This window comes from Anomaloglossus baeobatrachus, chromosome 6 (genome assembly GCF_048569485.1).
Source record: "Anomaloglossus baeobatrachus isolate aAnoBae1 chromosome 6, aAnoBae1.hap1, whole genome shotgun sequence".
Taxonomy (NCBI): domain Eukaryota; kingdom Metazoa; phylum Chordata; class Amphibia; order Anura; family Aromobatidae; genus Anomaloglossus; species Anomaloglossus baeobatrachus.
Genome location: NC_134358.1, coordinates 565854443 through 565869443, shown reverse-complemented (window position 1 = coordinate 565869443; position 15001 = coordinate 565854443). Strand labels below are relative to the sequence as shown.

Below are 15001 nucleotides of genomic sequence, written 5' to 3'. Positions count from 1 at the left end.
ACTGCCCCTATGTACAAGATTATAACTACTATAATACTGCCCCTATGTACAAGAATATAACTACTATAATACTACCTCTATGTACAAGAATATAACTACTATAATACTGCCCCTATGTACAAGAATATAACTACTATAATACTGCCCCTATGTACAAGATTATAACTACTATAATACTGCCCCTATGTACAAGATTATAACTACTATAATACTGCCCCTATGTACAAGAATATAACTACTATAATACTACCTCTATGTACAAGAATATAACTACTATAATAGTGCCCCTATGTACAAGAATATAACTACTATAATACTGCCCCTATGTACAAGAATATATCTACTATAATACTGCCCCTATGTACAGGAATATAACTACTATAATACTGCTCCCCTATGTACAAGAATAGAACTACTATAATACTGCCCCCTATGTACAAGAATATAACTACTATAATAGTGCTCCCCTATGTACAAGAATAGAACTACTATAATACTGCCCCCTATGTACAAGAATATAACTACTATAATACTGCCCCTATGTACAAGAATATAACTACTATAATACTGCCCCCTATGTACAAGAATATAACTACTATAATACTGCCCCCTATGTATAAGAATATAACTGCTATAATACTGCCCCCTATGTACAAGAATATAGCTACTATAATACTGCCCCTATGTACAAGAATATAACTACTATAATACTGCCCCTATGTACAAGAATATCACTACTATAATACTGCCCCTATGTACAAGAATAGAACTACTATAATACTGTCCTGTATGTACGTCTATCTTTCCTCTGACAGGGGACCTGACATGACCGTGTAGCATGTGTTGACACATATGATTGATGTGGACGCGCCGTCCCCCATAACACGTGGGGTGTGCGCGCCGTCCCCCATAACACGTGGGGTGTGCGCGCCGTCCCCCATAACACGTGGGGTGAGCGCTGTATGTGGCGGCTGTGACTTTATTGAATAATGTGAGAACACAACTGAGCTCTAAAATTAATCTGCAGCGCTTCCTTCCCGGGGATCCGGTTTCCTGTTGGACGGGGGAGAACATCACATAATAAATGATTCGTGCGTCCCGTGATCTCAACAAATCTGGGAATTGACTCTTCCTTGCTGGAGGGGGCCGCGTCTCGCTGCTGGAGTAATAGCCTAATACATGGCCCCCATTTGTTATCACACAGTGTGAGGAGGTTGTATTCGCTGTGTATATGGAGGAGAAGGACGTATTATTTTCCAAGGCGTCGGCACATCAGACCCCCCCCGCGAGCCCCTGTCCACCCCCCGCAGTCATTCCTTTGTGACTAGTACTTTGGGTTTAGTTGTGAGACTTGAAGCTCGAGGAGACAAATGCAAAATCACCAACAGGTCCCGACTATCATAGGCCCCAATAGCCCTGTTCTTTTCATATGGGTTACAAGGACATTTTGGGGTCCTTTAGGCTCTGGTGCCCAGGTACAACTGCAACCCCTGCACCCTAAATAAAAGTGCCATACATTATAGTGCCCAATTAACAGTGCCATAGGATTCTAAATAATAATGCTATATCATGTGGCCAAAACCATGCATTATAATATTGACATTCCATACAATGTCACAAAGAAAATACTGCCATACTGTGCCCATATAATACCCTTACAATGCTCATATCATACCACCATACTGTGCCCATATGATCCTGCAATACATTGCCCGTATAATACCCTTACAATGCCCATATGAAACCAGGGCCTTATAATGCCCATATGATACCTGCATACTGTGCCCATAGGATACTGCCATACTGTGCCCATATGATACCCTTACAATGCCCATCTGCCGGCATACTGTGCCCATGTGATACCATACTGTACCCATATGATGCCACCATACTGTGCACATATGATCCTGCAATACAGTTCCCATATAATACCCTTACAATGCCCATATGAAACCAGTGCTTTGTAATGGACATACCATACCACAATACAGTGCCCATATTATGCCACCATACTGCACCCATATACCACTGCCTTATAATGCCCATATGATACCACATTATGTTGCCCATATGATAATGCAATACAGTGCTCATATGATACCACCAGGGTGCCTGTGTGATACCGCCATACAGTGCTTATATGTTACCGCCAGAGTGCCCTGTTGTGATACCGCCATACATTGTTCACATGATACCACTATTTAGTGCACAAATAACAGCTCCATACATAAATAAATCCAGTGCAAGGTAATGGACTGTAATACCGCTATACTATTCCGGTAGCAAGCCTTGGATGGTCGAGCATTTGTGGCGCCCCTTCACCCTGGCGGTGTAATGCCCTGTGTACTCACTTCTGTTGCTGCGGCTGGAGGGCGGCTATGTTGGGGGACGTCATCTCCATGAGTTCTCGGGCAAATCCCTATGAAGTGTAAGACCGGAGATATAGATGACGCAGGACTCGGAGCGATTATACCGCGGCTGCAGGTAAGACGTTATAACGTTTCTTACTTCTCCGTTCTCCGGTGGGTCACCATTGCCAAACGTGCTCGTAACTACCAGAACCAGGGTCTCGTGCACCAGGTCCACCGTGTCATACTGGTCCATACAGATCACCTACACCGGAGAGATGAGGAAGGTGAGGACCTGAGGTACAACCACCTGATGCTACAAGGAGGACGACCAACCACATCCCCCTCTACAGCTGGAATGTGACCATCATCGATTGGAAGTCCCCGGCTCCTCTTCGGATGTGTAGACCCAGCCTGATACCATTACATCAGACCTACAAATCACAAGAGGTGCCGGGAATGCCGCATGTAGGAGGGACATCGCAGGGCTCCTGATCGATGTCCACTGGATCAGGGTCTTGAAAATAGAGCAGCTCATAAGTACCTTAAACCCAAGAACACTCTCTGTGACCCTCTTACCTAAGCTGCCATATCCTTGTGCTCAACAGTATCTTCTTACCTTGGGATCAAAGGCATACGCGAAGATGTTGCAGAGCTTCTGAGCATAGGTCTCCGAGCGGCCGGTCTCGGTGGCATAGAGAATAGTGGCCTTCACCCTGCGAGCCATGGCCTGACCCATCAGCTTAGCAGAAAACTTCACAGCACTAGGCGAGCAAGGAGAATTTGTTGATACCTTTTAGGATTACTAGTTGGGACACACAGCACGTGGTGTGGGGGGGGGGAATCTTAAGGACGGGGTGACCTTAAAGTCACATGTTGAGATCCTGCAGGATTTTTGTGACTTACTTTGCTACCTCCTTGAAGGTTCTCTTCCTGGTGATGGTGCTCTGAGATCCCTTCCAGATGTGGTGCTTCCAGGGGTCAGGCTAAAATATCAAGGTTTATCATTAGGAAAACTTCAAGACATGGATCATAGACAAGACCCTGACAACAGATAACTGTATGGATGGTCATACATGGTGCTACGTTTTAGCTCTGGCTCTTATATTTGGTCCATTTATGGTCAATTTATGCCAACCAGATTATGTCCTGGTGAAGGCACCTGGGCTGAGAACAAAGGAACGTCTCACCGACCATTGGTGGTAGTAAGATACTCGACTAGGCATGGCCAACTTGATAAATCAAAGGATGGAAATCACAAAAGACATTCAGGGATCACAAGATGGAAAATGGAACTGGAGAAGTCATGGAGACTCAGACCCTGGAGGCCAAGAGGTAGTAGATGAGACCTTACAGGGTTGTCAAGTACCTGGTATAGGAAGGACGGAGAAAGGTGATAATTGACCATCTCTTGATGGAACACCGGGGTCAGACTGGCAGACATCGGTGGCACAATCCAGACCCAGTCTGCTGGGCAACCTCCTCGTAAGCGGGTCTCATGTTCCATGTGTTTCATGAAGGACTCTGTGGCTGCGTGGTGGTCCACGATGGTGACCTTATCACTCTGTAACAGAGGTGACGCGAGTACATTGTGACAGAAGACGGCACACAAATGGTCGGGACACACAATAGAGTTGCCCTCAGCACGGCACAGACATGGGCATACCTGGTAGCTATGTAGAACCGCAATGTTAATCTCCAGAGCTGCCCGGTCCTTCCACAGGGATGAGGTTTTCTTGGTGTCCAATCCGAGTTTGTTGGCCACGTCCTGTGAATATTGACGAGGTCTAAATCAATCCGGTAACACAGCACTAAACACATGAGATTTCTGTGCACAAGTGGTTATAGTATAGGATTCTCGGAAGATTGCACCAAGATGTCTAAACACCACAGTATGAAGATGACACAGTGCCCCACCGAGGAAGTCCTCACACCAAGCCAGAGCTGGAGCTCCGGAGCTGCACTATATGTGGAGTACAAGCTCAACCCAACGTTCATACCGGATAAATAAGGTTATACAGGACGATGTATGGAGAAAAGTACAAGCCCCCCCATATCCACCTCAAGGGGCTTCTGACCTCCCATCCTACATCCATACACATTATTATGGATTCTGCTCTTCTGAGAAGGATTTCTACAGGATTTTGGAAGAGTCTGTGGGATTTTTTGTCTCTTCATCCAGGAGAATATTTGTGAGATCAGACCCTGATGTTGGGGAGAGTCCGGGTTCATAGTCTGCATTATAGGATGAGGCTGGGGTCCGTGCTCTGTGCAGCAGTCTTGTTCTCCCCTCTCCATGTCTGCATGGAGCTTGTGCACTTGACATAGTCATGGGGAACAGAAAAGGGTCTTCACCAAACGTTTCCCACAAAGCTGGAATCTATAATTGTCCACAATATCTTTTGCTGAAAATTAAGATTTCTATCACTGGATTGAAGGGCCCAAGGCTAACCCCTGATAACAGCCTGGAGCATTATTCTCCTCCACCAAACTGCACAGCAGACACAATGTGGTCAGGGGGTAACGTTCTCCTACATTCACCACTCAGTCATCTCCATCATTTGCCGATCCTGTAATGTGCTAATCAGCAAGTTACATATCAGACTGGTAAACAATGTATTTGAATTCCACAATATCTTGTGCTGAAGTTTAAAATATCCCATCATTGGAGTGAAGGGCCCAAGGCTGACCCCTGATAACAGCCCAAAGCATTATCCTCCTCCACCAAAGTGTACAGCAGGAACAATGAAATTGGGGGTAATGTTCTTCTGACATTCGCTACTCAGTCACCTCCATCAGATAATTGATCGATCCTGTAATGTGCTAAAAAGCAAGTTATATATGAGACTGGTACACGGTGTATTTAGAGTCTATGTGGCCGATTTTAAGGAGTTCTCAGTGTTTCCATTATACTATCCCAAAACTTATTGCGACCTTTATCTCCAGACAAAGCGCTTGCCACTACGGTGTGATCCTCACATTTCCTTTTCTCCTATGTGGCGACCTCTGCACGTAGCGATGTGCTGGTGTTTATATACAATCATTTATGTAGCTGAAGTGGAGTCTTTATATGTATATCTCAAACTGGAAAAACCCATTCCAAAATGTACACAGGATTTCTGACCAGTGCCAGGTTATACGTTTTTTTTTTCCTGCATCTCAAAATTGTATGAGCCTTTACAGCAGCTGCCTGACATTGGAGTTTGCAATTCAGTTTTTGATTTTTCTTATTATTTTCCATTGCAGTTTTCCCCTAAAAAGCGACCTTTACAATGAGAGGAGGGAATGGGAGACAAGGAGCCTACAGGGGCCGATGGGCTCGCTGCACCATGGTACGGCATGGACAGCGAGAACGTAAAGCCCAGCCCGAATCTACACACTCACCTCAGCTATGTTATATCGATACGAGTCGCACAGGTTCCGCATCCCGATCTCGGTGCTCATGTACCAGCCATTAAATGGCACCGCTGGGAACTCCAGACCCCCAATCTCCAGGAGCAAGCCGCTCACGGCAGGCAATGCGTACCACTTCAATCCCAATTCTGCAAACCACTCATAGCTGGAAAGCAAGAGAAGAAAAAGTCAAAAAACATCAATTTAATACTAAAAAAAGAAGGAAAAAAAAAAAATTACTGAGAGAGGAAGGAGCGTCTTCTGAACTGTGAAAAACCAAAGATGAAAACTATTAACTGGTATATTGGAGGTTTAGTGCGGAAAAAGGGGTAACAGAAAAAAAAAAGTGTTATATAATAGTGCGGGATTAATGGCGACAACCCAGGTGGTCTAGAATAAGGAAGTGGCCAATGTTGACATCCCTGGTGGCCTAGAGTGGATAAGTGGTTAATATTGACATCCCTGGTGGCCTAGAGTGGGGAAGTGGTTAATATTGACATCCCTGGTGGCCTAGAGTGGGGAAGTGGTTAATATTGACATCCCTGATGGCCTAGAGTAGGGAAGTGGTTAATATTGACATCCCTGGTGGCCTAGAGTGGATAAGTGGTTAATATTGACATCCCTGGTGGCCTAGAGTGGGGAAGTGGTTAATATTGACATCCCTGGTGGCCTAGAGTGGGGAAGTGGTTAATATTGACATCCCTGGTGGCCTAGAGTGGATAAGTGGTTAATATTGACATCCCTGGTGGCCTAGAGTGGATAAGTGGTTAATATTGACATCCCTGGTGGCCTAGAGTGGATAAGTGGTTAATATTGACATCCCTGGTGGCCTAGAGTGGATAAGTGATTAATATTGACATCCCTGGTGGCCTAGAGTGGGGAAGTGATTAATATTGACATCCCTGGTGGCCTAGAGTGGGGAAGTGGTTAATATTGACATCCCTGGTGGCCTAGAGATGGGGAAGTGATTAATATTGACATCCCTGGTGGCCTAGAGTGGGGAAGTGGTTAATATTGACATCCCTGGTGGCCTAGAGTGGGGAAGTGGTTAATATTGACATCCCTGGTGGCCTAGAGTGGCGAAGTGGTTAATATTGACATCCCTGGTGGCCTAGAGTGGGGAAGTGGTTAATATTGACATCCCTGGTGGCCTAGAGTAGGGAAGTGGTTAATATTGACATCCCTGATGGCCTAGAGTAGGGAAGTGGTTAATATTGACATCCCTGGTGGCCTAGAGTGGGGAAGTGGCCAATGTTGATATTCCTGACGGGCCACGGTGTTGAATTGGATAATGGTGACATCCCTGGTGGTCTAGCACATGCATAAGAATAATTGTGAAATCCTAGGTTGTCTAGAGTGGGGAAGTGGTTAATATTCCTGATGGTCTAGGGTGGTGAATTGGATAATGGTGACATCCCCTAGTGGTCTACAGAAGGCATGAGGTTAATCGTGAAATCCTAGGTGGTCTAGGGTGATGACGTGGTTAATATGAACATCCCTGGTGGTCTACAATACTGAAAACAATTTATGGTGGTCTAAGGCAGTAAATGAAGTAAAAAGAGGTTTTTATAAAGGGGCTGGCTTAGTTAGTAAAATGGTCAGCCAGCCCCCTTTACCCACAGAATGACGGGCTGACACAGGAGGGGAATTGCCGACCCTGGTAAAGCTGAGGATTGGGACTTCTTTGACAATACACATATATTAGTGCGTTATTTTAGAGTTTAATCCTAAATATATCTAGATGTATTATTAGCTACTTGATAACCCCTTTATATCCCTGGTGGTCTAGAGGTAGCACATGCTCAGAAATAATATGGCCTGAGATATAACTGCATAGAAACAGCCATCCTGAACACTTTTTAGGTGAACGCACGTCACCTTTACATCAAGACTCCTGTGAATCCACAGACACTATACCTCGCATCACCAAAAGGAAGTATTGCAGAACTTTGTGGCTTACTTTGGGTGTCGGAGGGGCACCTCTAAGATAAGTTCAGGTGGAATTTCAAAGATTTTTGGGTCATCTCCATTGGCTTGTAAGAGAAGAGGCAACACATCAAATCGGCCACCTTTTGGTTTCCAGCCCAGCTGGACACATAGCTGTAAAAGGTGGAAAGTGCTGATTAATGTCCTTGAAGAAGACACTGAATGTAGAGCAAAAGATCATAAGAGCAATGAAGACCTAATCAGAAGACACAGAAAGGAGAATTAAGGAGTTCAGCACTGGAGAAGAATCGCACCTCAGTCAACTCCACATTGATTGGATCTCCCACCACAGTATCATCCTCCTGCCTATATCCCGCATAGCGGATTAACTGACTGTTCCAGATCCTGAAATCTGACGTCCCATCTTTTCTCTGCGGGAAGATGGTGATCGCCGACCTGTGAAGGGAAAGAAATAAAAACGTGAAAAACCCATAAAGTTATGGAGAGGCGGCTGCAAAGATGCCCGATATGTAAGGGACAGGGCACGATGTAGACTAAGGATAAGGTGATTAGGAGAGGGGTGCTCCAAAATACCATAGAAGAAATAGGGGTGGACCCAGATTTTTCTGGAGCCCAGCCCTGTCAGCACAAACTCATTAACTTGTTATAGAAAAGAGAACAAGAGTTTTTATAGTGCAAAAGAGTAACACATTTTTATTAGACAATAGTGGGGAAAATATCCAAACAGTCATTAAAAACAGATAAAAACATTAATGACGGATAACCCCTACATAGGGCATGATACAAAAATTAAGATGTAATTACATAAGGCATATGGGTAACACATACTCAGTGGTGCAGAGACAGCACGTGGGTGTTATCTTAACAGTCTGCAAAAAAGCATTATAAGATCATTTTACCAAACACAATTGCTGCAGTATTCTGTACTAAACACAAAGTTTTAGGGTATATATATATGAGGCATACAGATATAGCACTCTCATTTATATAAAGACACCATGTAAATGATGTCTAGCATTCAGCCAAACACTTTTAAAGTCATACTGCCAAACAAGATCGCTGCGGTGTAAAATCACAGCTGTGATTAAGTTCAAAATCCCACTAGAAGCCTGCACGCATAAATACCAGTGCCTGTGACGCCCAGTATCAGTCCGACCAAGTAAGGGGGGGAAAACTCCGCCAGTAATTAGAGCCTCTGGAAGACCTACGTACGTTTCGATATTGGGAGTGATTAATCTTCGTCAGGGAGGAGGCATGAAGTGTTATGCCTCCTCATGCCTTCATGCCTCCTCCCTGACGAAGATTAATCACTCCCAATATCGAAACGTACGTAGGTCTTCCAGAGGCTCTAATTACTGGCGGAGTTTCCCCCCCCTTACTTGGTCGGACTGATACTGGGCGTCACAGGCACTGGTATTTATGCGTGCAGGCTTCTAGTGGGATTTTGAACTTAATCACAGCTGTGATTTTACACCGCAGCGATCTTGTTTGGCAGTATGACTTTAAAAGTGTTTGGCTGAATGCTAGACATCATTTACATGGTGTCTTTATATAAATGAGAGTGCTATATCTGTATGCCTCATATATATATACCCTAAAACTTTGTGTTTAGTACAGAATACTGCAGCAATTGTGTTTGGTAAAATGATCTTATAATGCTTTTTTTGCAGACTGTTAAGATAACACCCACGTGCTGTCTCTGCACCACTGAGTATGTGTTACCCATATGTCTTATGTAATTACATCTTAATTTTTGTATCATGCCCTATGTAGGGGTTATCCGTCATTAATGTTTTTATCTGTTTTTAATGACTGTTTGGATATTTTCCCCACTATTGTCTAATAAAAATTTGTTACTCTTTTGCACTATAAAAACTCTTGTTCTCTTTTCTATAATAAGGATAAGGTGAATCTGAATGAATGCCTCTAACCTCAAGGAGGTTGTATAGTTTCTTATAGAATACTTAAAGGGGGTTCCCAGTTTAGAATATTCATTGTTGTGATGACTTAGTGTCTGGCCACTTTTGTGGTCGGTGAACTATTCTGAATTAGGCCAGACGTATGGTTCCTTTGTTTAGCCATTGTCTCATGTCAGATTGACAGAAGCCCCATCTGTTGGTTAAATGTGTATTGCCTCAGCCCCTTTGACTACATAATTCAAAAGGAAATTATGCAGTCGGATGGAACTACCAATGAGAGAGAAGCCATCTCCAACTAATCCTGTAAGACACAATACCCTGAATTGAGAACTGAGTGGTAAAGAAAGCTGCTGTCTCCAATTGGATATTATAGAGACTTCAGCCTAGGAGCTATGGTTCCAGCTGGAGGATCACAGAACTGCCTCAATATTCATTCTACAAAACATCAGCCTAGGATCCATGGTTCCAGCTGGAGGATCACGGAGCTACATCACTGATTGGAGAACCTGGGTTGGGACAATTCGGTCCCCCAGGCTACATATTTTGCTGTGCTCAGTCAGCTTCCTCAGCTTGCTGCTATCTCCTCTAATTGGGTGCCCGCCAAAAGTGGGGTGCTTCTGGCTAGGTTAGTTGGCCCTGGAAGCCCCGAAGTCACAAAGATACTAATCCCTGGCGGGCCAGTGGAAGGGTGAAACTGTCACTTGTACCATCTTGTGTTCTTGCAGGTAATGTAGAGAGAAAGAAAATGTGCATAAAGTGGGATCACCAATATAGCAAAAAATATCATTTATTAAATTAGACTCAAAACAAAACCATGGACAACATTAAAAACATTTAAAAAGCGTAAGCTCATATATTAACACATATTTGTTGCCAAGGTATAAGACACCAAACACGCCCCACACTCTCCGCCGGCCAAAACCACCAATGTATACTAATAGTGAAGGCGTACACTTGCAGGACGATATTATAAATACAAACAGGTGATTGAGACAGAAAGTACAGATGCCCAGACAAAAAAGACCAACTGTCAATGCATAGCAATAAAGCACCTGAGTGACCTGGGCCACAGCAATCACCTGAAATAAACTTGTTAAGCCAGAAAGGCAAGTGCAAACGCCAGTAAAGATAATGGTAGGAGGCCACAAAATGAAGGAGGGGGTGGGGTGGTGATCCCACGCGTATCGCTACAGCAAGGTGTAGCTTCCTCAGGGAAAAGTGAGGAAAGCCATGGTTAGCGTGTCTTAAGTACATGTCGTAATTAGAACAAAGATTGCTTACCAGCATGTAATTAGAGAACTATGGAGATTTTTGCATACAGGCCGGGGTATGCCGATGAACGCCGCCATATTCGCCACCTGATCTAGTCAGGTGGACTCATGACGTGAGGGTACCCTCTACCGCGCAGGCGTCGGAGCCATAGTAACCATGAGCGTGGAGCGTCACATGCGCATGCGCAATGCTACAGACCAAGGGAGCACACGTCATAGGTCACATGACCGTGTGCTGTATGCGTATCCTTACGGCAAGCGCGCTGTGCTAGCACAAAAACCCCCAGTGCAAATGTCTATATAGACACAAGAACACATATGGACGCAAAATATAGCGCTACCCATGTCATGACCCAACATTATACAGATAAGTCTCCATGCAACACATGCACAGAGTTAGTGACACCCATCATATCAGAGTGACCAAAGGTATAAACTCTGGAAGCAAGGTGTAATGTAAGACATGGCATTATTTTATACTTTTTATGACAAACAAGAGAATGCAGATATGATAGCGATAGCAGTCACCAGAGATGCAGATTCTAGAGGCAAGTGTGACGTTTGAATACAGCATATTTTAAATCAGGGCAGAAGGGTCCATATGCGTCCATCGGCATACCCCGGCCTGTATGCAAAAATCTCCATAGTTCTCTAATTACATGCTGGTAAGCAATCTTTGTTCTAATTACGACATGTACTTAAGACACGCTAACCATGGCTTTCCTCACTTTTCCCTGAGGAAGCTACACCTTGCTGTAGCGATACGCGTGGGATCACCACCCCACCCCCTCCTTCATTTTGTGGCCTCCTACCATTATCTTTACTGGCGTTTGCACTTGCCTTTCTGGCTTAACAAGTTTATTTCAGGTGATTGCTGTGGCCCAGGTCACTCAGGTGCTTTATTGCTATGCATTGACAGTTGGTCTTTTTTGTCTGGGCATCTGTACTTTCTGTCTCAATCCCCTGTTTGTATTTATAATATCGTCCTGCAAGTGTACGCCTTCACTATTAGTATATATTGGTGGTTTTGGCCGGCGGAGAGTGTGGGGCGTGTTTGGTGTCTTATACCTTGGCACCAAATATGTGTTAATATATGAGCTTACGCTTTTTAAATGTTTTTAATGTTGTCCATGGTTTTGTTTTGAGTCTAATTTAATAAATGATATTTTTTGCTATATTGGTGATCCCACTTTATGCACATTTTCTTTCTCTCTTTATTGACCCAGTTTTCTAAAATGTGCTAGTGGTGTTTTGATCCCTCCGCTTTGATTCATACATGTTATTTATAGTTGGTGCCCTCCCACACTCCAGTGTTTACTCTTGCAGGTAATGTACAATATATTTTTGCCTGTTGGCGAACCAATAAAGTCTTAGAGTGTGGTTCCCTCATCCGGTGTTGTCTGAGTAGTGTTTTGCCCACGGGGAAGGAGTGCGGGCATTCAGTGGGATGAGCTCTGCTCTGTGTGGTCTTTCTGAAGACAGCCAGGCCAGCGGAGGAGAGCAGCCACTGACCCTCAAGTCTCCACAATAGGGAATTCTGTGTTAATAGAGAGGAGGGTCCTCAGTTCAGAATCCTCATCTCGTGGCCATATTGTAATACTCATTTTTTCCTGTTGGGGCGCTGCACGGAAACTCAACAGTTACTGCCAGGTTTCTCCATAGATTGCTTAAGTCTCAGCAGGCGGACACTTTGGACCCCTTTATTGTGTACATATGGTGGGCTTCACGACTGTTCTGCTATAGATACAACATAACCGGCCCGGACGGTGGTCCTCCGCTCGCACCGCACCTGATGTTGCCTTTGTTGGTGGAGTATTTGATGTGGTTGCAGACATAGGTGAACATCTCGTGGGTGGTCCTGCAGTCTCTGGCATCAAACACCTACAGAGATACGAAGTATCCTCAGCTCGGAATATTGGTAAATACAACTCAACGATCCAGAATGGACGCCCCGGACTGGGAGTACCTGAAGCTTGGACCACTGTATCCTGCCCACGCACCGCGCGGCGTTCCTCCAAGCCTGCTTGGCGCCAAAGATCAGCTCCGTCTCCTTGAGGCGATAGGTTCCGGTGGTGAGGACCTCCTGCTCCACCTCCTTCATGCGCTCAACGTGAGACTTCGACTGGTACCTAAGTCAGATAAAACCATAACATTTATGTAATGGGGCGTCTGTATTTATATTTTCAAATATTTTTTAATTTGCCCTCGTGTAAAATCTGCCTCAGAGCACCGGGGTCTTCACCTGGGACCACAACAACATCCATGGTCAAGTTGGGTTTTACGGAACCGACTCAGGAGATGTTAGAAAGCCAACACCTCTCTCTAACTGCAGCGATCGGAGCCAGTGCCAAACGCTGCTGTTTAACTGTTTAAATGCCACTGTCAATCCCTGACCTCTGCTCTGACCCGTTCCTATGAAGCATAGGCACATGCCGCTCCTGAGATCTGCTCATCCTGAGCCTCCTGGTGCAGTTATTCACCTTTTGATGGAGTTGTAGTACTGGTTGATGAAGTCTTTGGCCTTCGGTAAAATTTCCTCTGGGGATTTTGGTTCTCGCGGTTGAGGACAGGACATCTGGGGTGGGAACATGACGGAGCCGGAGCAGCGAGCCTTCGTGCAGGCCACATCCTGATGGCAAGATTTAATAGCAGTTTAATATCAGATTCTGCAGATGGATTGTCGAAACCGCAGTGTAGCGCCGCCCTGCTGTCAGACATGTGCTATAACAGCGCAGCTCCAACTGTGTCATATAGGCACCGCCAATCCACTCAGCAGGAGGAGAGCAGCAGAGTTTAGATTCACACAAGAAACAAGAGGAAAACGGGATAGAAATATAAAGTAACAAATAAACTATATTCTAAGCATGCAGCAATAATCCCAGCAAAAACCCCATTAACATAAAGGGCCACGGCTGGGACATCGCTAGCGAGGATGATGGGTGATGTACTGGTGTTTTACCACTAGGTGGCGCTGATAACTTGCCAAGCTCCCTGCTGTGTACATTATATACCCAGAGGAGCGAAGAGCAACTCCACAAGAAGGAGCTGGAGGCAGGAGCAAAGCAAGAAAGCACCCGAGAACATGCACGATACATGTCCAGAGCACGCAGCGCCCCCTACCTGCTCCGCCTGCACATTCAGCGTGTCGTACAACAGCGTCCGATTCTCCCAGTTCTTGATGCGGAGACATTTCTGGTTCTGACCTCCGTTCGCAGAACTGTAAGAGAAGAACAGGATCAGTAATGTAACGTATATGTACACCAGCAGAATAGTGAGTGCAGCTCTGGAGTATAACACAGGATCAGTAATGTAATGTATATGTACACCAGCAGAATAGTGAGTGCAGCTCTAGAGTATAACACAGGATCAGTAATGTAACGTATGTACACAGTGACTCCACCAGCAGAATAGTGAGTGCAGCTCTGGAGTATAATACAGGAGGTAACTCAGGATCAGTAATGTAATGTATGTACACAGGGACTGCAGCAGCACAATAGTGACTGCACCAGCAGAATAGTGAGTGCTGCTCTGGAGTATAACACAGGATCAATAATGTAATGTATGTACACAGTGACTCCACCAGCAGAATAGTGAGTGCAGCTCTGGAGTATAATCAGTAATGTAATGTATGTACACAGTGACTGCACCAGCAGAATAGTGAGTGCAGCTCTGGAGTATAATACAGGAGGTAACTCAGGAGCAGTAATGTATTGTATATACACAGTGACTGCACCAGCAGAATAGTGAGTGCAGCTCTGGAGTATAATACAGGAGGTAACTCAGGAGCAGTATATGATATAAAATGTCCTCCACATTCCATTAAATTTATAAGAGGTTTCCAGAAATAGTTGATAAACCTCTGTGTGGACAGTGAGTAAGACATGGGTGCAGAGGACCATATGTATCGGACATAAATGTCCAGGCCTGTAAATAAGCCATACATATAGAAGTAAATGCCACTATACACTTTAGGTTATGTGCACACAGTGCGTTTTTGATGCGGTTTTTTTCTGCAGTTTTGTCACAAATCTGCATGTCCTTATGCCAGGAAAGTCACTAAGAATTGTTGCTTATTTTTTTCTTGCAGGTTTGTTGCAGAAAATAATCTTCAGTGTGTCAGTTC

General features: G+C 44.7%; 1 protein-coding gene across 7 annotated transcripts in view; it reads right to left on the bottom strand.

Annotated features, from left to right (window-relative positions):
* The window catches only part of NOS3 (nitric oxide synthase 3), a 176204-nt gene that overhangs the window by 18827 nt on the left and 142376 nt on the right, over positions 1-15001 (bottom strand). For all 7 annotated transcript variants that reach the window (XM_075315761.1, XM_075315762.1, XM_075315759.1 and 4 more), the window contains 13 exons: positions 13999-14095; positions 13359-13507; positions 12845-13007; positions 12668-12759; positions 7982-8123; positions 7702-7841; positions 5733-5907; positions 4015-4116; positions 3718-3912; positions 3255-3334; positions 2968-3112; positions 2509-2613; positions 2352-2419 (listed from right to left, as the gene is read on the bottom strand). In XM_075315761.1, coding sequence (XP_075171876.1) covers positions 2352-2419; positions 2509-2613; positions 2968-3112; positions 3255-3334; positions 3718-3912; positions 4015-4116; positions 5733-5907; positions 7702-7841; positions 7982-8123; positions 12668-12759; positions 12845-13007; positions 13359-13468 — 1517 coding nt within the window. In that variant the 5' untranslated portion in view covers positions 13469-13507; positions 13999-14095. The remainder of the gene's footprint in view (positions 1-2351; positions 2420-2508; positions 2614-2967; positions 3113-3254; positions 3335-3717; positions 3913-4014; positions 4117-5732; positions 5908-7701; positions 7842-7981; positions 8124-12667; positions 12760-12844; positions 13008-13358; positions 13508-13998; positions 14096-15001) is intronic.